This window comes from Rhipicephalus sanguineus, chromosome 1 (assembly GCF_013339695.2).
Source record: "Rhipicephalus sanguineus isolate Rsan-2018 chromosome 1, BIME_Rsan_1.4, whole genome shotgun sequence".
NCBI classification, from domain to species: domain Eukaryota; kingdom Metazoa; phylum Arthropoda; class Arachnida; order Ixodida; family Ixodidae; genus Rhipicephalus; species Rhipicephalus sanguineus.
In genome coordinates this window covers 309,579,495-309,603,426 of record NC_051176.1, presented here as the reverse complement: position 1 = coordinate 309,603,426, position 23,932 = coordinate 309,579,495, and the positions used below count along the sequence as shown (strand labels likewise).

Sequence of the window (23,932 nt, the reverse complement as noted above, 5' to 3'; positions counted from 1 at the left end):
AGAGAGCGGACGCAAGGGCGCTTGTGTTGTAGTGCTGACACTGGAGTTGGTGATCTGTGAAACCACAAGGCCACCTACGCGTTCTAAAAGACAGGGCATGCAAGCACGGACACAAGAAAGAAGTCAAGACAGCACAAACGCCAACTAACAACTGAAGAGGCACACAGCAGCGGAAAAGAAAGAAGGCACGAAAACTTATCTGCGCATGGCCATGCAATAGGTGAACCTATCAATCCGGCACACGTGGGGGTCTACGTGAAAGATAACTGTTAAGGTATTTGATTTCTTCATTATGCAAGTTGTGGGAATCGAGCGCGCTCTCCCCTTTGGTGCCTCGTTCCCCAGCTAGCGCGTGTGCTGGCCCTGCGCGGCTCGAGCGCCGGGAACTGCCGTTAATCGGCAGTATGGCGACCACGGCGGCAGCGCCAAGCCTCTTTGTCTGGTGCGAGCCATGCGTCGGCTTCCCGGCGCGCGGGCATGCGTCCGCACATGTCTCGACATGCTCACGCCACCCCGCTAACCTACGTCACTGCGCTGCGCCTGTCCTCATTGGCCACCAGTGACAACCCCCTTCCCCCTTGAGCTCGCTTCTGTCTGGCGCTGGCTTGCCCGCGTCAGATGCTCTCAGGCCAGCACTAAAGGTTGACGCGGTGCTCCAGCAGGCGGCTTCTCGTTCGTGTGCTCGACTGCTGCCCTTTGTGTGATAGTCCTAGCGCCGCTGGCAAGCTTAGTCGATCGGTCTTGCGGAGTTCTCCTTTACGGCCTGCAAGCCCGTGACTGTCGTACTGTGCTGCATCTTGGGTTAATAAACCCGTGTTATTTGTTGACATTCTGCCTCGAGTGCCTTTTCTGCGCCGTGCTGGAGAGTCGACGAACCCGGCCGTAGCGTCTTTGTTCGCTACGGCAGTGGAGAACGTCACGTCTCTTGCCCGTCGCCTCGTAGGGTAAGCGTCTCGCAAACCTATCTCCACAAAGTTAATCGACAGTTGGCTCACGCATGCGCTACCACTATTATTGATATGTCAAGCCTCAATCCTTACATGCGCTTCTTCATTCCTGTGCCTGTACAAAACTGCGCACCTATCGCACTTTGGCGTGCACTTACACTCTCGACAATGTAAAGATAGATTAGAACGTAAACCTCCGGTTAGCGATCTCTTATGTTCCAATAGTCTCTGGTTAACACAGCAGCCCATCTGTCCTACATGTGTTAAAGCTGGCACCCATTTTGTGCTCACATTACTTGGTGACAGAAGACTTAAGGCATGACATGGCTATACCATTTCCTACAGTCTTAGAATGGTTCAACGAGAAGTTTAACAACGATTTTGAAGATCTAGGAGAATACTGCCAGCATACGTGGTTCTTCTGAAACGTTAAAGAAATGTCTAGAAATTGTATTCCATTATTCTGCGGCAATTCCTTGGTAAAGTTGAGCCCTCCTCCATTTAATTCAAATTTTTTGCTCACTGAGGTAACCACGGATTTAGGGTTGCCACCTGCCCGGTTTTGGACCGGCCGGGCCGGTTTTTCAGACAAGGGGCCGGTCGCCGGTCCGCACCTAACACCGGCCGTCATTGGCCGGTTTTTCGCTCATCGCATCCCGAGTATTTTTTTTTTTACTCTTCTCCGTGTTGACCGCACGTGTTGACTGAAGAATTCCACCTGCGCGGTCGGGGACTGACCGTGCAGGTGGAAAGAAAAGACGGGGGAAGAGAAAAGACGGGGGAAACGTGACACCTGCGTCGCCGCAACGACACCGCTGTCGATCCGCTACATCGCCGGTGCCAGAGAAGCAATAGCCCGTATACTGAGAAAGGCAGGGGCCGACGTCGCCCACAAGCCATCCACCACCATCGGCAGCTTCATCCCTCGGCGCAAAGATCGCACACCTGCGGAAAAAGCTCAGGGCAGGCCCGTAGCCCCCCCCCCCCCCCCCGAAATTTTGATGACACATGGTGTTTTATTGAAAATAAATCATGAAAATAGGCGTTTTTCTCAAATAGTCAAGGTTTTCAGCAACTGCCCCCCTCCCCCGGAAAAAATTCCTGGATCGCGTAAGCCGACTGCCCCGCTTCCTACATTGGGGAAACCAAGAACTTCCACGAAAGAATGCGGCAGCACAAGAATAACCTCCGTCAATTGAACCGAGAACGGAGCCCACTAGCAGAACACTGCGAGCGGTTTCACCGTCCCGTCGACGCGGTGATTCTGGCAAAAGAAAGGAACCCTCGCCGGCGGCTCCTCCTCGAATCCTGGCACATTCAGCAGACAACAGGAAACACGAACCGCTCTACGGGGACATTGCCCTCCCTCTCCTGCCACCGATCTTTGGAACAGAGAGAAAATCAGTATCAGTAGTTAGTTACGTGCTTCCTTTGCTTGCATCGAGCACGGATTCTCCGCCTTTGAAAAAGCGAAAAATACGTCAATGCACGTTCCGGAAAGAGTGGAGATCTCAACCCGAGTACGAGAGCTGGCTCCTGCCAACTGTGTGCTGCTTTTGTTTGTGCATTGGATTTATTTGACTCAATGAAAACAATGTTACATTAAATGTCACACTGCATGCCGAAGAATTGACATAGCGTCTATTGTTCAACATTATTTTAATCTCCTGTTAACCCCCCCCCCCCCTCCCCGTCGAAGGGCCGGTTTTTTTTTCGGTAAAAGGTGGCAACCCTACACGGATTCAAAGTCCTCACCACTACAAAAAATCAAGTAATCGTCCCCACAACGAAAAATCTTAATAATAGAATTACCCAAGGCACCTTCTAAACATTTGTAAATCTTGCTAAGGTACCAATCACCAAGAATCGGCACAACCTTTGAACCAATACAAATCCCTGATTGCTGCACATAAACTCCTTCCTTCCAACCTACCAGCGTTGAATTTAAATACATGGAAAGAATTTTGAAAAAAGCCTCCATAGAAACACCACATTTATCAGTGAAAACAGTTTCCTGCAATTCTTTGTTAATACAGCCATTAACACATTTTAACAACCCCATCATGTGGCAAAGAGTAATAAAGGTCTTCGATGTCCATACTAAAAGCTTTACAACCACAAGGGTTCTCCTCTGAGAGAAACTGAAATAGCGCCTGAGAATTACGCATACGAAAAGGGTCTGAAACACTCAAGGAGGCTAAGCGGTTCTGCAAGTAACTAGCTACAGTGAATTGCCAGGTGCCTTTCTCTGATACTGTTGCTCGAAAAGGAATCTCGTTCTTATGCAGCCCAGAAAGCTTGCCCAGTGTGGAACGAAAGCACTAGCATATTGTGGCCTATCTTGAGGTTGCAATTGGAAAATATGACTACTTAGTGTGGGCTGCCTGCAAGAGGCTTCATTTTTGTTTTTTCATCAAGTAGCAGCTTATAATAATAATATTAATAATATCTGGGGTTTAACGTCCCAAAACCACGATGTGATTATGAGAGACACAAGATGCAGCTTAGCAATTGCTGTTCAGACAATGCAATCAGCCATCCTGATAGTTGAAACTACTCTGCATTACATGTGGGCACAATGTTTTCTGTCATTCCTTTCTTTGTAGTTTTTTGAACACATGAAAAAAACACTGTTAGCAGAACTACTTTTTTTATTTGTCATAAAAAGATTTTCAAAATTACTATATCGTTTTTCTTTTATTTTTTTCTACATTACTCTTATTATTTATTGTTAGGTTTCATGTTTGTAAAACAAGTTGTGTTTTTTGTTGTTAGTAACATGTAAAAAAGCAAATTTTTTTTGCACATAACTAGATATTCCTGCTTCTGAGTATTTATTGACGCTGTTTTAATGCATATTTAATTGTATATAACTTGATCTCTGCAGACTTGACGCGTCATGTTCGCACTTTTGAGTCTTGTTGCTGTTATGCACCTTTTATGTAAACCACTAATGAGAGGAGGTCCCCCAGTATAGGCTTGAAGTTCACCAAATATATTCAAAACGTCCATTGTAGTGTTATTTCACTTATATAAAGATAAGTAAATGTATATCACAATGACGTTAATAATGACTAGCCTGGATCACTTTGCAAGTCCTAAAAAGCACAAAAAAAAGCTCACAACACACAATGAACTCTTACAACAGCAGTTGAGATTTCTCCAGTATAAGCCTGGTGGAGTTCATTGAACATATTCAAAACATTCAGCGTAATGTTACTTCACTTATACAAAAATATGTGTATTGGAGATGTGCACTTGACGTCATCTGCGAGGAGCGCTAGCGGCGGGGTTGCCATTTTGCAGGTCCGCACACTCGCCGCATGCTCAAAAAACTCGCAGCACGCGCTTGAGTGTTTTTTGTTGTTGTTTTTTTTTAAGTGTACTTTGGAAGGGAAACGTCGGAAGCCATCAGGAGAGCGCGAAGCATTGTGCTAGAGAGGCTGGAAAGCTATGCGAGCACAGATTTTGCCTTCGCCGCAGGTCTAGCTGGCCGTGCCAGACCCAGCAGCGGTACCGACATCGCGAGAATAAAGTGCGACTGATGCCGAGTGACAAGTTTGGTCGGTTTAGTTAGCCCCCCCCCCCCCCATTAGCGTGCGCTGGACCTTACTAGTTTGCAATGCGCTCATGCTATTAAACTGAGCATTTGAGCGGTTACCTTGCGTAGATGCGGTGCTGACGTTCTGCGCAAGTGAGGGGACATTTCAGTATCACTGCTGTGCACACACGGTGTTAAATGCACATCTATGTTTTTGTGCGGTTTCTAACACGATCATTACTGCTGTACACAATAGGCTGTTATTTCCAAATCAGTGCAAGATCATATAATAGCGCGAAACCATTTTTTACTCGCCTCATCCAAGCCGCACCAAAAGCGCGGTGGCTTCCCCGGCACATGTATAGCCCTCGGCGATGGCTCGGTGTCGAGCGGCACGGCGTGGAGCAGGTGTCGGCCATGCCCACCTCTGAAATCATGCTGTCTCCATGCAATTCGGACGGCTGGAGAGAAAGCTGCCAGCTCACAATCTCGAAGGTCATGCTATACGCGACGCAGTTTTCAAGAAAAAAAAAATATCTAAGAGCGTTGGGTTGTGCACAGTTGACATTTGCAGCGCACTGCTCAAACACAAAGAAGTAACAACTGTGACAGTTGTTCGTTCACACTCGTCCTGTGTATACCTGTGCATTCTTTTCGAGCGTCGTTCTCTGTGTTTAAGCAGCGCGCTGCAAGAGTCGAGCTGTGACAGTTGTTCATTCGCGCTTTCGCACTCGTCCTTTGTGTGTCCTTTTCGTGCATCCTTTGTGCTTGAGTGGCGCGCTGCAAGTATCGAGTTGCTTGCCGTTCTTTGTGTGACGTTCTAATTTCTTGCTATCGCATTGACTGCTTTGCCCTCGCTGTGAAACTGTGACTTTTTCTGGTGCGGTTCTGAAACGGAACCATGTGCGCTCGCGCCGCATTGGTGCTTCTGAAATAAGGAGTTTGTCAGGTCGACACGCCGATCAACCACATTAACCCCTTAAGTGCTTTATTTTTTCGAAAATTTCCCGACCAAAAGTGCCTATTTTTTTTATTGCTGATTTCGAATCTGATTGTACTAAAAAGTAGCTAGTCGATATTGAAAAAATATTTGTACCACATACATGGTCAAATCAACACAATAAATCAACAATACATAGGCAACCAGCTGCCTGCTGCTAATAAAAATAAAAACATCATAAGTAAAACAGTTCCAGACGCCACATCTTTCTTCACTTGTGTAGGCTAAGTACCCTTGGGCTATTTCACATGGGAAGCTTCGGGACTTTGTGGAAAATTTCAAAACACGGAATAACGAGGAGGCTTCACAGGAGGATTGTCCGCATCAAGCAGGACCCACTGGCGAGCACTCGCGATGTTCGCTTCCGAGCTGTCTTCATCATAACCGGAGGAGATGCTCAATTCACCGCCATCGCTGTCTTCACTACCGGACACAAGATAAACATCTGTATCTGAATCATCATCACTCGAAGATGATGAAAATGAAAAGCTTCTTTTTCGTGTTGATGAGCCAGCTATGCATGGGCAGCCGCCACCGCAAGCCGTCTTTTCATACAAAAACCACGCTCCTTCCGCAGGAGAAAAATAAATTGTCGAGTAAATGCTGCCATCTGGTGGATTACACGCTATCTAAGAAGAGTGCCTCTTGTCCTGAACGCTAGAGGGGAGTACCTATTCCGTTAGGAAGAGCTCTGCTCGTCCAAAGCACTTGGAGAACAGTTTGGGCAGGACGAGCTATGCTCGTCCAAAGCAGTTCAGGGGTTAAGGAGGTCACAATTTCAATATGAGTGTGCACTGCACAGGAAACTCGAGGATTTTCAAGGACGGGAAAAAATTCCAGGACTTTCAAGGGCCTTGAAAACACATTTATCGGATTCAAGGGTTTTCAAGGATTTCAAGGACCTGTATGCGCCCTGGTCTGCACTGCGATTCCATTTGTCTGGAAGAATGCTTCAGAGATGCAAACATGTTTTCAAAGGTGTAAATTCATATGGATCAAAAGTAAACATGGATGCTAACCTGAAAAACCAAAAAAAAAAACATTATAAAGGTTGATTTCAGATTTACTGCATAGTTATGTAAATGAAGATGAAGACTTTGTGACTTGGGCACCAATACTGCAGTTGAACTTGCTTATAACAATACCAGTTTTATTGATACATCGGAAATAACAATGAGAAGATGTTGCACCATGAAATGTATGTATTCTATAGCGAAATAAACCACTTTTGAAATGTTCTCATGCTGCATTATTTTCTATAACAATTTATTTTGGCTACCAGGTATCTGTGCAAAAAAAAAAAAAGAAAAAACAAGAAAATTATGGAGAAAAAAATAATAATGCAAGTGACATGTATTCATAAAGAATAACCAGTTTCCACTCTGCCAGCTTCAACTGCCTGTTTCCCATCGCTTACTGCATCGTCAATGTTCCACATCAAGTCCGAGCGCACAAGATCCTATGGTGCTTGCGAGGGTGAGCTGGCTTGATGCGTGTCGCCTTGCTGTGCACCCAAATAAAATAGCGGAGGACGGGGAAATACATGCAGTAGTATGGGAGGGCACGTGAGCGAACGTCTCCTCCTCTAGCTGGCATGGCAGCTGTGCTAGCTCTCGTAAGCAGCTGAGCACACAGGCAGATTACACACCCTATTTTGCATTGCAAGTTTCATTGACTGATTGATTGACTCATAGAAGACAAACAAATGTCAGCAATGAATCACACGTTCACCAGGAATAGTAAAGAAAAAAGAGAGAAACCTCTATTACAATTAATTCTGCCATTAATTTTTCTCTATTTTTGAAAGGGTTGAGAAAAAAAAAAAGACGGTGATTTGCTCTTACTCCAGTGCACTACAGTATTACCAATGTTATGCTAGTGACCATACCTTAAAGAAAGAGAAGATGGTGCGGACATCCTCCTCAAAGCCCATGTCAATCATGCGATCAGCCTCATCAAGGCACAGGTAGCGACACATGTCCAGGTTCACCATCTTCTTGTCCAGCATGTCCATGAGCCGGCCAGGCGTTGCTACCATCACGTGCACACCCCTGCACAGTGACAAAGATAATCGCCATCCACGCATTAACCGAAAGCGTGTTGTATATAAAGGAACATGCACATAATCTTTCCTTATGGTTGAAGCAGACAGACGCCAATCAAGGTTATAAGTAAAAGGTAAAAAACTTTTTTTACTTTACAAGAAAGCAAGAAAAAAACCCCGACGTTTCAGGTCCAACTCAGACCCTTCTTCATGGGTGATTGGGGTGCACCAAAGAGCAGTGTCTGCATAGCAGCAGGATCTTCTCTTCGAGCCGTGGGGTCACGCCTGTTCTCCGCGATGTGCCGAAGTCTGTTGTAGTAGATGCTCAGCAGCACATTTGTGGAGAATCTGACGTTACCGGGTGTCACCTGGATATGTAATGACTCCACGAAAAGCCAGTTATGGTGGTAGGCCTCGCAGTCGACGACACAGGAGCTGTCAAAAACAATGTGGTGGTCGTTCACCTCACTGAGCTCAGCGAGGTGAATGCTCCTAGTAAATGCCTCTTCTGTGCTCACCTGCTCATTTCAGCATTACACAAACTACCACCTAAACAACATAAGGGCTAGCTCAGACAAGCAAATGAATATTAATGACAAAAGGAGCCATTTATACTACTTGCGATTGCCAGAAAATAGAAGTAGAACCATCTTGTATAAGTTGTCACACAAATGAATCTTAAATATAAACAACTTCGACAGAGGTTTGTCTGGATGCGTAAAAGAGTTCTTGATGCTGTACTGGCCCCATCACAGTTTAACGCTTTCAGTATGGCACCATAGGCCATTGGACACAGAGTTTCAATGACTTCAAATCTCCTGCGAAATGTAAAGCCAGCACCTTACAGACAACTCACATCTGACATACTTATGACAGTTTCAGTTTGGTCTGCTTACATGTTGCATCCCCCACCTCGCTGCAAGTGAAATTTGAACCGAAGGTGGTTTTGAGTTGTGCGAGAGACCAGTGTCACGGGCAGCACACCCCTCAAAAGTGGACTGCTGTAGCAAGCACTTCTGCCGATGATTTTTCTGATCCCAGCAGTAGTGATGACTCGAGTAATGATGTGAGATCATCTGATTTTAGTTCTGAGACACGACATCTCAGGTGCCTCAAACTTAAACATACACTCGCAGATGAGTCTCGTTTTTGACTTTGAGCTGTATATAAAGAGAAAATGTGCTGCATACTTGATGAGTGTGGTTTTATTTTTGTTTAGGGCCTGAACAATGTACGGCCAATATATATTGCCAAATGCACTGAGGCCACAAGACAATATGGTGGCCATATTGGAGCAACGTTGCAGAGGAATGTGCGTCAGTTCTTACGAGCACTGTTTTTTTTGACAACCCAGGTGATCAAGACTCTGTGTGATAATACCAACAAAAACGCCTGGATGAATGTTTTGCATAGACAGACCTACATTTGGCATGACAGCTCTCTACAGGAAGTCACTTTCCCTAGAGATGCTAAAACTTATTGGGACAACCATCTACATGGGCGATGTTGAAGTGCCTTGACTGCACCTAAAGTGGCGAACAACTGCAATATTACTGACCAAATCATTGGCACATAAAATGTACACGTTGGTGCAAGGCCCAATTTTTTTCACTCACTGAACATGGTGTGCGTGAACAGCTTCATTCTTTTCCAAGAACACCGAAAAGACAATCTAACTGCCCCGGAACTTTCCAGAAGCACCTATTTTGACCAGCTGGCATTTTAGAGAAGTTTGAATTTGACGAAGTTGTAAGAGGACATGCCCCCTTCCTAGATACCATTCGACACCAACCAGAAAGAAGGGAAAAAAGAAAAATCTGAAAGATGAGAAAATAAAGGCGCAAAACAGGACAAACGTCTTCTGCTCTGCCTACAAAGTTTGTCTCAGTTTCCTGCATTCATGCAGCTCCTTTGCCGAGTGGCACAGCCATCAAGGCAGCTAGACTGACCTAATCCAGAAAATGCAATACATGGTGCTTGATATATATACTGAAACGATAGCTACGGAAACCAGGAAAATTTTGACATTTCAGAATTCTGAAAATAATTTTCTGGCTAAGCGGACTCACTTACTTCTGTTGTGTTTATACATTATTTTTTGTTTAATTGTCAAATAAACTTTGAATAATTGCAACCCTCACAACATCTCCCACATATATATGAAAAGTCAAACACATCAGCTACAGTTTCATGTATAACAATGCTAAATATATCTAGTTGTTCAAGAGAAAAAAATTTTTTTGCGGAAACACTGAAAATTAGCCCTCAGTAGTAAAACAGTAAACCCCTTTTCTACCGAAGACGAGCTGGGCTCGTCCACCCTGAAACAAGAATTTGGGGGCACTGCAGTTTACCTGTCGTGATTCATTTTGCTGTGTTCTCTTTGGCTTGAACAGATGGCACTGTAAAAATTTAAAAGCGCGCTCAAAGCATGCATTTTGGTCGAGAAAGGACTCGATTCTGGTAACCAGATTTAGAAAATGGCGTCCTCCTCTGTGCCCGAACGAAAGGGAATTTTAAAGGGTCGTTTCTTCTTTTTTCTTCTTTGTTAGACGCAACATTAACGAGAACGAGCAGACAATCAAACCAAGTAAAGTACAGGCATAAGTCGGCACGCTCACTCATGAGTCGACTCACTCAGACTCATCAGACTCAGATCGGGCCATGACCCTAAGTCTGAGTGAGCCCAGGTGAGTAATATTTCGGTGAGCTTGAGTCAGAGTCCGTCTGGATGAGAAAAATTATAGTGAGTCTGAGTGAGTTCGGTTGAGGAAAATAATGGTGATACTGAGTCCAAGTGAGCCCTATGTGCAAAATATATTTCTTGGGTGAGTCTGAGTGAGCTCCACCTTTTATTGCCGACCTATGGTCCTATCTACTCATCTTGCCCATTACTATCAGCCTTATATCGGCTTACGCTTATACTCAAGTTTATTCACACATATCTGAACACACTAGCGTTCATTCACAACACTTACTATTTATTGATCAGAGATGTGAGATGAGGGGGGGGGGTGCCATGACCTACCCCCTCAAACTCTTTCACGGGAAGTTCTTGATAAAACTATCTCATGTGAGTCGCGTATTTCATAAAAATGTCCTTACTTGATTGAAACCACTGATAGCTCGTATTTCAAGGTACAGGCTCGTCCACTCTTAAGATGAACACGGCATAGCGTGCCTGCGCTCCGCGGAGCACCAGTGCAACCGTCGCAGCGGCACATTTAACCGAAACTGCGCAGGTGCACAGGGACGTGCCGCTCTTGCTGTATGTCTCAGCAAAGCAACAGCGGCGTGCCCCAGCGTCGTGGTAGCAGACAACACGAAGCACCCTGCATGTCTGCACAGCTTTGCTTCGATGCACGGCCACGCCGGATGGACTGAACTCCGCGGAGTGCAGCCTCCCCGTGGCGTGTTCGCCCTAAGAGTGGACAAGCCTGTACAAAATCAAAAGGCGTATCGTACAGCACTGATTATGTGAGATATTGGCATTAAAGAGCATTGACACCATGATTGAAAAAGCTAATTTTACACTAACAGGCTCACGAGTCGACTCACTCAGGCTCACTCAGACCTGGGTCAAGCCGTGAGTCTGTCTGAGTGAGTCCCGCTGAGTAAGGGGGTGGTGAGTTTACGTCGGAGTGAGTCCGGTTGAGAAAACGTTTAGTGAGTCTGAGTTCGAGTCAGTCCAGTTGAGGAAAATTTTGGTGAGTCTGAGTCCGAGTGAGCCCTCAGAGCAAAATATATTTCTTCAGTGAGTCTCAGTGCCGACCTATGAGTACAGCGGATGTTACCTGTAGTAATTGTGATATAAACGTGAATAAATTAAAGTGGACGAAAAGATAACTTGCCACCAGCAAGAACCAAACCTGCAACCTTCGAATAACGCGTCCGATGCTCTACCAATTGAGCTACGGTGGCGGTCATCCTCCCATCCACTTTATCGGGTATATCTGTGCATTTAAACCTGGGAGTGTTAATCAGCGCCGCTTGTAGCCATGACAGCGAGTGTGGAACACCCTTTTTCTGCCTGCTGGCGTCCGTAGCATGTGATCTTTATACGAGCTGGCCGATGACCATTAATCCCTCGCATACTACCTGAAGGCATCAAGTCTGCCAGAACGAGACCCTTGCTATGCATGAATGAAAGGGGAATTTTAAGGGCTCGTTTTTCTTTGTTAGACACAACATTAGTGAGAACTAACAGAGAATCAAGCCAAGGAAAAATATAGGGGATGTTATTTGCAGCCGTTGCCGGCACGCGAGAAACGCGCGCATGCTGGCAACAGCTCCGTTCTGAAAAAAAAAAGAGCAAAAATGCGCTTGTCAGCTGAAGTTTTGTGAAATGAAGAAGCATTGGAGTTCTCCTGCGAGTGTAGCGGCGACTACAAATAGCAGCAGTTTCTCTAAATCATCGGATTTGAACGACGACCACGTCTCGATGTATTGGCAGTGAACACTGTTAGATGCAAGCCAACCCCCACGGATGCGTCCAAGGTTTGTTCTCCCGGACTCGCTTGTCTCTGCACTTTATTTTTTTAAACTTCGGAGATTTTCTGCACCAAAGACTGGAGAGGTTAGGATAGTTTTCATGGTGCAGTGCAGTGAAGCCAATCCTCTGCATATTTAAAAAAATATATATATTTTGCTTGTATCTTGCAAATAAAGCACCTCTGAATAATTTTTTTAGTTGTTACAAGATACGTATACTGAAATTGGTAAATTAAAAAAATCGGTATTTTTGTATCGTTTCCGACCAAAAAACTCAGTAGGGTTAAAATGGCTGCAACATTGTGAGACCAGTTTGATCCATTCCTTGGGGCGGTTGACTGCATCGGTTGAGGAAGCATCGTTGCTTTCTGTCCACTCATTTTAGTTCTTCCTCCCCAATGCGCCGGGAAGGCAGTGGGTGTACACAGTGGGCAACGTCCCCAATGAGCAGTTAATGCAGCTGGGAATGTTCTGAATGTATACCACAACTTGAGAAGAAGCCTCCTTCCTGAGTTTTTCTTGGTGTCTATCACAGAGACACCAGTGAAATCAATTACATGGTCACATCTCTCAGAGTGCTCGGCAAAAGCGCTGCACTGAGTTTCCCGTCTCTGCATGTCGTTCTTATGCTGGCGGATTTCGTCATAAAAGCTATTGCCTGCACTGATGCAGCAGTTAGGGCACTCTGAGCAAGACACTTTGTGAACACTCCGATGGCATTTTTTCCTTAGATGGTCAGTCTTTTGGCCTTAGCAGCAGGCAAGCGAGTGTTTACAACGGTTTGTGAGTTTTACCTTGATGCCTTCATTTGCAGGAACACTTGAACGCTGCTCAGCAATTGTGGGAACATACAGGATATCTACGCGCTGAGCTGACTTGCCCGTCTCCTGTGTGGCCCACAGAATGGGGGTCCAGAAAGGGACGGGGATGGATGTAGACCTCCGAAACAAAGTCGTGGCTTGCTCAGTGCACGGCATGACACACGGCGTATGAAGGCTCCGTGTAACCATTTCCCATTAAGTCCACTGTTACAGTCCATCCCTGTTTCCTTCTATCGTCTTCTGACATGCATATTCTTCTTGCAAAGGAAAGGAGAGCCAACACCATGGAAGCTTTGTGGGCAGCTGGGTGGTTGGAACCGATTTGCAAATACCGGCTGGTGTGCATTGGCTTTTTCAATATGGAAAATGTCATGCACTCACTTTGCCATCGGACAAAAACATCTCGGAAAGGGAGCATCCCATCTTGCTCTCGTTCCATCGTGGACTGTGTCACCTGGTCTATGGAGTTGAGATGGGTGAGAAAACTGTCCCCTGACAACTTCTTCATGATGCAGAGGTACTCACCTGCATGCTTTACAAATACTTTCAGCCTGTCAATAAAAGACCACAGCCACATCTCTGCAATGTGCTCCATTGTGATATTTGCAGCTGTAATAGAGATTGCCGCACCTATTGCAGCGCCGCTGGCTTGCCCTCGAGAGTTGCCATTGACACTGAAGTCAGTTTCTTTGAGGCAGTACTCCAACAAGCAGCACAGTTTGTCGACATACAGGCTTTTGTCCTCTTGCTCAGGAGTTTCTCTTCCTCCTCCAGATCGGCTCGTGTTGTCCAAGAATGCAGCAGACAATTGGAAAAGTTTCAAACAACATGTAGAACTACCGTAATATTCTGAGCAAGCACCACCATCCGAGCAAGCTCCCATTTGACTAATAATTTCAAATTTCTATGTTGTTCTGGGAAAGCGCCCCACCCCTCCCGCTCCGCACCCCAATCATGCACCGTGTCCATGCACACTGGCCTGCTTGAATCCCATCAAATCCTGTTCAGCAGCCCAATCTCTAAGCGCCTGCACCTGAAATTTGTCATCAAAGTTTGATTTTCCCCCCGCATAATGATCGCACCTCGAACTTAGCGCTAGACACCCATTACAATTTTCAAGGTCCTGCAAGCAAAAGCATGGCCTTCGCGATCTGCATTCCAAAATGGCACCTATGACGACGTAGTCAGCAAAAGTAAGGTCTCCGAGATATATGTGTTTACTGCTTAGAGCTGTGGCGGTGGCTTATCATCGGAGGTGCTTCCATGCCATGTTTCACGCGGTCTGATCGCATTGCCATTGTGTTTCTTGTGTTTGTGAGCAGTCGCTGTAATGTGTGTGCCATAGAGGAGAGTGAGAAGGCTTCTGAGGAATTCCACATGCACTCCATTTTTTTTTTTCTGGCAGGAAAACTTGGTTGCTGCCATCTTGAACATTGGTGCCATTCTGGGAAAGCGCCCCCCTCCCCTTTGCCGCTAATTTTGACTTGCTGAAGGGGGGGGCACTTGCTCAAGACGTTACGGTACACCTGGAAGGCGACATGAAAGGAATGAACAAGTGCGGAGAAACTGCCACGTTCTTTCATTTGGCGAGCCAAGAAGTTGTTGACGCCTTCAATACCTTCCAACTCACACCGGACAAACAAGAGGACTATGCGATGCTCGTTAGCCAGTTCAAGGCATATTGCGCACCGCAACGGAATGAGACATTCAAAAGGTATGTTTTCTGCATGTAAATGCAGCATGATGATGAATTCCAGAAATTTTTGCGTGATGTGCAGCTGAAAGCTCAATCATGTAAATTTAGTGCACTGAAAAACTCCATGGTGCCTGGCCAGCTCGTCTGTGGGCAAGTAATTAAGAGCCTGGATGCTGCGAGAAAAGAAACTCACGTAGGAGAAGGCCAGTGATTTTTGCAAGGCAGCCAAGATTGTGCGTCAAGCCAGGCTCGTGTTTGGTACAAAGACATGACTTCCACAACAGTCAACACGGTTGCCAATGGACGCCATGGAGAAACCAAAAGCGGACATTTGTGTCGATGTGGGTACTGCAATCGAAGCCACCCACCAAAGCGGCGCCCTGCATGTTGGAAGACTTATGGAATTTGTCAAAAGCTTAACCACCTAGCCATTCACTGCAGATTGTGTCGAAAAGTGCAAGACTTGGAACAACAAAGCGAAGAAGAAACCTAAGAGGATTTCGAAGTTCTGGCAGTTGAGACTGCTGGTGTATCCAGCTCGCAGGAATGCTCCGCGACTGTGAAGGTTGGCCACAAGATAATTTCAAGGTAGACACAGGCTCCCAAGACAACCTCTTGCATTCTTGTTGTATCGAAGACAAGCCACAAGTACCCGTCTGCATGAGTGTAACATGCTCACCAGTTATGGCGGGATTGTGATACAGCACTGGGGGACAGTCATGTGGAAATTCCAAGTCCGCACAGAAGCCTGTAGTTCATTTCATCGTGAAAAGGGGAACAAGTGGTGCTTGGGTAGGGTGCATGTCACATTGTCAAATGTTTGGATTGGTGGAGCATGTTCACACTGTGTCAGCCAGTGCCAACCTCAAGCAACAGATCATTCCCAAAGACGTTCAGTGGCCTTACACATACTGTGACTCTAAAAGAAGGTGCACGAACAGCGGCAATACCCCCAAGGAGAGTGCCTCAAGCACCCTACGCATGGAGTTAGACCAAATGGAGCTGAAAGCCAAAACAGAAGCCCCATTGGATTGGGTAAACCCTCTAGTCATAGTGACGAAAAAAAAGAAAGGAGATTGAAAGTGTGCATATGCCCACGTCATCTCAATGATTGCATTAAAAGGGAGTACTTCAAGCTTCAAAGAAGAGAGAATATTGCAGCAGAATTAGCAGGTGCCACCTATTTTAGAAAGTTCAATAACATTCGGGGTTTCTATCGAATTCCCCTGGATGACCGTACCACGCAAGTGTGCATCTTTAGTACACTGTTCGGCAGGTACCGCTTCCTATGACTCCCGTCTGGTATAAGTTGTGCTGCAGAGGTATAGGGAGCCCACGGTTATGTTTGCACAGTGCTGTCCACCGTCCAAGCGAAGAGAGATCGAACTGCCGGTCACTCGGAGCGGTCACGCTTACTTGGTTTTCTCATTTCACACGTAGCAAATGTGCTTCTTGAGGCTTTTATCTCACACTTTACTCACCATGCCTGCTGCTCCTTCAACATCCTGGAAAACAAGCACACAATACTGCTGCGTTGTGAACTGTCACAATAGTTTTAAGAAAACTGTGACAATTGATACTGTGTGCTGCACCAGCTGTAGTGCCGCCGGCTACTAGCGCCACCTACTGCTGTGAGTGGAAGTGGGAGTGAGAACAGGGCTGGGGCAGTGTGAAAGGAATAAACAGTTCATGTTGTGTTCTCGTTGAGCTCGGGTCTCGGCTCCACTTATTCCGCGGCCACATGTAACAAAAACAAAGAGCCGAAAATCGCCTGTCAAGTTTTACCGTTTCCTAGTCAAGTGGTACGAGGATCAGAGGCGGCAAGAGTGCATTCTGGCAGTTCGCCACTATAAGGGATGCTTTCACGGTCTTGTCAAGGGGGGATGCGGGGCTGCAGAATTAACTTTTGAACTGCTGGACTCATTTTGATGAAAATTTCAGGGATGGCTTATCTTCTTGTTATTAGAACATATTCCAAATTTCAGCACCCTAGCAGGATATGAAAAAAGCTATAGCTGTTATAATGATCAATCATGTGTGCCAACTTTGGAAAACTATCATTGCAAAAATAATGAAAATGTATTAATTTTTTATCATTGCCTTCTAGATGGCTTGTAGTGCAGGATAAGGCCAGTCACGTATTTTTTATGACGTTTCTGCACAAATGTTATCACTCCAAATGCAAAGACCATTTTTTTCCTTGTCACTGCACGTCGGACATCTGAAATTGTTTTTGTGTTAGAAAATACTTAGGCACCCGGAAAGTACCTCATCTTGTTCCTGACAAAATTTCAGTCTAGAAACAACCTTGTAAGCAGCTATTGGCGAAGCAGTTTGAAAATGGTAGTTTTCCTAACCGGTTTGTTCTCTCCAAAAATGCGAACTCAAATGAGTTCAAAGATTTCACAACATGCTATTGATTTCGATGGTCACAAAAAATTAATCAAGGTGACCTGATGCATAAGTAGGGCCTTCCTGTTCAACACAACGCTGTTCTCTGACAATTGCATGCAATCGTTTTCAATTTTTCGCAGCTTTTGAGCTGTGAATGTTGCTTGCAACACATGTTGGTCACAAAATAAACCATCCGTCGATCGCAATGAACTCACAAGAGAGTGAATAGATAAGCTGAGTAATACACAAACACAGCAGGAGTAACTCAGAACTGGTGCGAAATCAGTGGTGGATGGTCACGTAATATGTTTCTGCCAATTCGACCTTCTGTTCCGGTTTGCCAGCAACACTGCTGTCGCTGCGGCTAAAAATGCACTTTTTAAATTTATTTGTTTGTCCTCTGGTGTACTCTTGACAGAAGGTCTTACATGACTAAAAGGCGCGAAAAACAAACATTCTAACACGAGCATTCACTTCGCATTCGGTTTCTTGCCCGCTCTGCAGCCGCATCTTGAAAAGGGCGTTTCAGAGACGCTTTCGACAGCAAATGCGTGCCACCGTCTCGTGAAAAGAATTCGAGTTATTTTTTTCTGCTATACAGATAACAACCAAACTTGGTGAGCATGTTCTTTAATGAACCAGCAATCCAAAACAACTCTATTTTGAAAATGCACATTTTTTCGAAAATTGTTTTTTAGCCCCACATCCGCCCTTAATGTAATTTCTGTCACATAAAGTATCATCAACTATTAACTGAAGAAAACGTGATGGCCATGTTCAAATGAAAGGGGAGTGCATCTGTGAACCAGAAGTACAACAAATAGACAGCTGCTTTACATTTAGAAAGTGTGAGCTGGTTTTCCAAGTCAACCAGGCTACGCATTTGTAATGTGACAGCAGTGGAACACGTTAGCATATTACACCACAGTCTTAACATCATACTGTGAGTATGAGACGTGTTTCATTCAGCTGGTGGTGGCACATGTTCCATCACGGGTCAAAGTAAACAGAAGCTGCATGTTTACACTAAGCATTATGTGGGGGTGCTCGCACTCCCTGTAAGTTGTTTTCATCTCATAGCGCCTGCGGGCTTGCTTCACTGTAGGGCACTAATGACGCCGTAGTTGCCACCGAGTGAGAGTTGGCCTCTCTGGGGGCTTGGCGCTACTCGTCAGTGGTCCCTTCTCGTGGGGAGGTCTCGGGGGCGATTCCGCGGATCGTCCTCATGGACTTCCATGGGGAGTCAGCGATGCCGCATTTGTGTTACCTAGTGTGTGTTATAACGGCATCCTGGTGTGTTATTTGTCATGTTACTGTACTTGTTTGTAAGATTTGTCTGCCAGGTTCGCTGTTGTGTAAAAGGTGCTAATGAATGCTCGTATGCCTCATTGCACTGTGGTGTGAACTGTGTCCAGTGTTCCTCCAGCAGAGAGAGCCCCCCACAATTTATATTGACTTTGCATGCAACATGCCATGATTGCTTAGCATGCTGAGGTGCAGCGCTACTAAGCTTGAGGCCGTGCGTTCGATTCCAGCATATGGTAGCGGCATTTCGAAGGGAGCGAAATGCAGTAAGACCTGCGTGCTTAGATTTAGGTGCACATTAAAGAACCCCAGGTGGTCGAAATTGATGCGCAGTCGCCCTTACGACATGCCTCGTTATGATATCATGGTTTTGGCATTTAAACACCAGGAATTATTACGACCTTGCATGTGCATGTTCCACAAATGATATACAGCTGCTGCTTTGGAAGCGAACTCTAAAAAGAACCAAAGTGGCATTAAAATTGCCAATGGTTTCATGAGATCAGGCGTGGTTATGAGGGAGAAATCTCGGCATAATCATGAACATGCACGATCACAGTAGGCATTATACAGTATGATGCCAACTAAACGAGCTGTCAAAACAACCAAAGAAACATTAAAATCAGTGCACACAGAGTGTGATCAGGCATTAATATTTTCCAAAATAAAACCCAGCGCTGCAGGAAACATGCATGATTGCAGTGGGCATTAAAATTTCCTTGCACGCATTATTATGCTGACAAAGTGAGCTGTAAAAACACCCAAGGTGGCTAACGACTCAACAGGGCAGACGTAAATTTGAGCTCTTCACATTGAGCTGATAATAAATTTAAAGCCACACCACAAACTTGGCATCCAAGCAATCAGATTTTGAGTGAGACAAACGCAGGTGAAAGGCTTGCTGACAGCTCCGAGCAGACACCAGTGCTGCCACAAAGGTGCATGTTATCATTGGTCACATAATTACCGAGCTCACGCAGTCAATACAATATCCACATCGTAGAAACATGGCCGTTCACCATGGACACGCACGCAGTTCTTGCACAAACAGCATCATCCTCGACGACCTGCTGGTCCTGCAAAGATGGTCGACTAACCGCTCTCCTCTGGTGAGATTCACACCAACAAAAATGTGTCTGACATCTTTCTAAACTCGCAGAACAAGCAATACACGAGGATGCATGTGTAGCAGCAAGCAGACGACTGCGCATGCAGGGCACATGTATGTGATGAGAGAGTGTAGTCAAGGGCGAGAGTGAGGAGACCGGTTTTTGCCAGAAAGGCGGCGAGACCCCCGCGCCGCAGCGACGCCTGGGCCAGCTTAGGGAGCCTATTACAGAGAACCATAAACCAAGTGTTAGATTACCTGCTCGGTGTTCATGTATGTATTGATGATGTGCTGATGTGAGGTACTTCCAGGCAGGAAAATCTTTGTGCAATCCAAAGTGCAGGCCTCACATTCAGCACAGAGAAGTGCATATTCAGAGTCGAATAAGTGAAATCCCTAGGGGACAAGGAAGGAATTCAGCCAGATGAAAGCTTGGTTCATTCTGTCTCCAAATTGTCCATGCCCATGTGCCAGCAGAATGTTCAGAGGCATTTGGGTGCAATTAATTACTTTGAAAAATTCATTCTCAACCTCTAAAACAAGGACCAGGAAAATGGGTATGAATAGAATGAGGCTATGCAAAAGAATGGGGAAATTTGTGCACAATGCTCTTGACAGTGCCCTTGCTAGCGCTGCTGCTAGCACTGTAAAGCCGACACCAATATCAGCCGGCACATCGAGCTTTGCGGTAGGCGCAGTGCTCCCGCAAATGCATGGGTAAGAATGGTGCCCAATGGTGTACATGTTGTATGCACTGGTGGCGGCAGAGAGGTGGTGCGTCGAAAGTGAAAAAGAGGCCATGGGAATCGTGTTCAGCTTTGATGAGTGCTCCCCCATCATAGTAGAAAATGATCATGATAAAAGACGACAGGCATTCAAACACGGACACAAGAGAGAAGACAGGACAACACAAACGCTGGCGCTTGTGTTGTCCTGACTTCTCTCCTGTGTCTGTGTTTGAACGCCTGCCGTCTTCTATCATGAATCCCTACTAACTAGCTCAGCTTTCTGTCATTCTGAGACTGATCATGAACCACTCATTACAATTGTCAAGAAGGGGCTGAATAAAATGCCCCCACGAGTTCGTTTTCTTCTTGGATCCCATGCAGTTTGACGTCACCCTCCAGTTCGTGCCTGAGAAGCAACTACTGCTGGCTGATGCGTGCTCGTGGCTGCGAGCACCCACCTCCAGTGCAGCTGCTATGAATTCAAAGATGTTGCTATCCATGTTGCACAAGTTCTCAGAAGCCCAGTTGTCACAACAAGACACGTAGCTGTCTTCAAGCAGCAACACTGCAGGACAACGAGCTCAAGCAAGTCATCAAGGCACTAGAGGAGCAAATACCAGTTACAAGCCCACTAAGCAGTGTGGCTGATGGACTGTTGTGCACTGATGGCATTGTCACTGATGGCACTAGGTATGCTTTGAAATGCTCAACCGCCTCCACAAAGGCCACCTCTGCATCAACAAAGCGAAGGCAACGGCTAGGCTCCTGATGTATTGGTCTGGAAAGCAACGGAACATAGCAGAAATAATCGCTGGATCCGATGCGGCCCATGAAGCCCGTCACGAAGCCCAAACATGACAAAGCCAGCAGCCCGAGTGCTCTAGCTTTTCTAGAAGATTCCCGCTTCACTGTACAAAGCAGCGAGTGTGCAAGACGACCCCGCAATAGGCTGACTTACGATGACGAGTTCGAATTCAAAAAGCTAATTATGGTGTTGAGAACTGCTTGAAGTGTGGTCATTTTATGCTTTACTCAACTCTGGAATGTGTGCTTATTTTATGCTTTGGAGAAAGGAAGATGTGTTCTGTTCCTAGTTTAACGACACTGCCTGATGGGCACCATGTGACCTGAGGCTATTTATGCATCCCAGCCCAATAAATTACTGTTCTTTTGCTCGTGCCACCAACCACGTTGTGTCAATCCTTTGCACGGGTGAGCATGGGAAAGGCCATGAATACTTTGTCTGCTAGGAAGGCATACCAGGTTTGGAAATTTAGCCCCAAGCAACGCTATTTGCAGAAGTGCTACTAGCAGCTGTGGAGCCTGGTTTGCCCGAGGCCTGCCCTATGAGCGCGATCAGGAAAGGACGCGACGCTGCTCCACCCCACAGTGCACAAAGACGCTGAAAGCGGGTTCGTCGACTCTCTCCGACATGGCACAGAAAAGGCACTCAAGGCAGATTGTCAACAAATGTGGATTTAGTAAATAAATGCAGGATGTGGCACAATGCAAATAGTCACGGATTGCAGGCAAAATCGGAATAAATGAGGAAAACATTGAAATTCTATTCGGACGACACAACTGCTCCGATAAACAGAGTTTATTTCACATATTTTTAAACAGTTGGCTGTATTTTTGTAGGATTGTCAGCGTGCGGATGAAGGCTGCATGCGTTCCTGTCCAGTACTTCCCTTTCTCCACCTCTGCTTTACATCCCACTCTCCCACTTCTACAAAGGCGCTGAGACATGCCCCACTCTCTGGGGGCTTTATTAGAAGCATTGTTCACTGCCGGCGCCATTCGTAGTTGTTCTAGCAACCGTAGTCGGGGCTGAGGGGGTTGAGAGACGACGGTTGGCAATGTGGGCCCACCGTTTCCGGTGACATGAAACTTAACCGCCTCTAGCTCACGACAATGCCGCTAGATGTGGCAGTCTAAAAATGTCGGCGGCAAGAATTCTGTTCAGTATCCTTATAAAGAAGTGTCGCTTCGCCATCTAATAGCTAGTAATTTATTGATTTCTGGGGTTTTACAAACCAAAACCACGATATGATTATGAGGCATGCTGTAGTAGAGGGCTATGTTTTAATTCTGACTACCTGGAGTTCTTTAAGGTGCACCTAAATCTAAATACACGTGTGTTCTTGCATTTTGCTTCCATCGAAATGCAAGCGCCGTGGCTCGGAATCAAGCTCGTGTCCTAAAGCTTAGCAACATGACACCTTACCTGCTAAGCTACCATGGTGGGTGCTAACATGCTAGTAAAGCTCCTGATCAAACCATAGTCTAATATAGCACCATCATGACAGAAGTACCCTACACAGAAATTTCAGCAATGTTAGTAGTAAAGGTGCCATTTCACATTGTTTTTTTCTGATACTGCATCCAAGTTTCACAAGCAGGAGTTTTCATACAGACAGTCAGACTGTGCCAGACTTCTAGTGATGTAGTAGCAATCAGGCCAGAGATGAAACGTGTACTCCTATAGACCTGCTTTTTTGCTAAGTTCGTATGTGTACTGAGGGTGGAACAAAGAGAGCTTGTGTGTACACAAAATGAATGCATGCAGCAATTTCGCTGCAATGACCACATATCCACTCACGTTGATGCCTTGCCTGTGACAGGATCATCCATAAAACAAGACAGAGGTAGATGGAGACTTGAATTGATCAACAAAAGTCCAATAAAGAAAACCTAGAGCTGTGATGAGTAAGGGGGCACAAGACACGTGCCGAACGTCGGGAAGTGGCGATAGCACACAATGGTGCGCGAGGCAAGGAAAATTCCTCGACGGGGGGTACACCTTACACGTCCATGTACAGGATTGGTTAGAAAAAAAAAGCTCATGGAACACTACCCGAGCCATGGAGAAGGACCACAGGAAGAGAAGTGGGCATTGTTCGGTCGAGTTCGAGACGAGCAAGGTGGTGAAAGCCATCGTCGCACCCGCGACGAGAGCAGGCGGGGCCCAGTTCTGGAGGCAGCGGCATGAGAGGCCCGGGAGGGTGGCCATCGACCTTGGTGTCAACCAAGTGGTGCTTCCCGGGCTTGCAGCAGCCTCATCGCAGCAGCTCTCAGGGCATCTACAGCACTGCACCATCTTGACAAGACGACTGCAACCCACTGTACAATCCTCGGAGAGCCACATCGGCAGTTTGTTTGAGTGTCACTGAGCAGAGGCCGATAGTTAGGCCTAACCTTGCAAGACCGCAGTTTTTGACGAAGACCGGGGTATGGGCGACGAAGACAACCGGCGAGGTGGCTGATCGACGATGACAACCGCAAGACGTCTGCAAAACTTCGACGACGGGACCTGGCGTCTACTTTATCACCAAACTGAATCAGCGGACACCACAAACCGTAAGAATGTTCCAATGAGGTAGCGACAGACTGAGAAGCCATAGTGGCCAGACTGTTTCGAGTTTGTGGAGCTGAGCATAGCTTGGATGGTTTGTTATCTTAGTGCAGGAATTGTGAGCTAGCTCAGTATTTTTTCATGTGTTACTTTTTGGCGTGAATTTTGGGTGTGTTAATTTTTTGCCGTGCTGTGCACGATAAAGTATGTTTGCCGTGCCACCGCCGTCTCCCGTCTCTCTCTCAATCCCATCTGAATTGCAAGCACTCCCGAGATACGTGACATAATAAGTGGCGAGCCTGCCAGGATTTTTCCATCTTTTGGCCCAGTCACGTATTGTCGGGGGTTGTGACATGGTTTGGGAGAAGTTGGCGGCCGTGGCCAAAGACGTGCGAATGAATAAGGAGGAGGAGCACAACGTTTCGGCCCCCGTACGGGAGCCTTGTTCACAAGTCTTCATGTCTTCATGTCTGTTCCTGACCAGACGGGTTTCCGTCCAACT

General features: G+C 46.2%; 1 protein-coding gene across 1 annotated transcript in view; it reads right to left on the bottom strand.

The window, feature by feature from the left end:
• The window catches only part of LOC119379426 (ATP-dependent RNA helicase abstrakt), a 263,231-nt gene that overhangs the window by 59,595 nt on the left and 179,704 nt on the right, over positions 1-23,932 (bottom strand). The window contains exon 10 of the mRNA XM_037648739.2: positions 7,377-7,539. Coding sequence (XP_037504667.1) covers positions 7,377-7,539 — 163 coding nt within the window. The remainder of the gene's footprint in view (positions 1-7,376; positions 7,540-23,932) is intronic.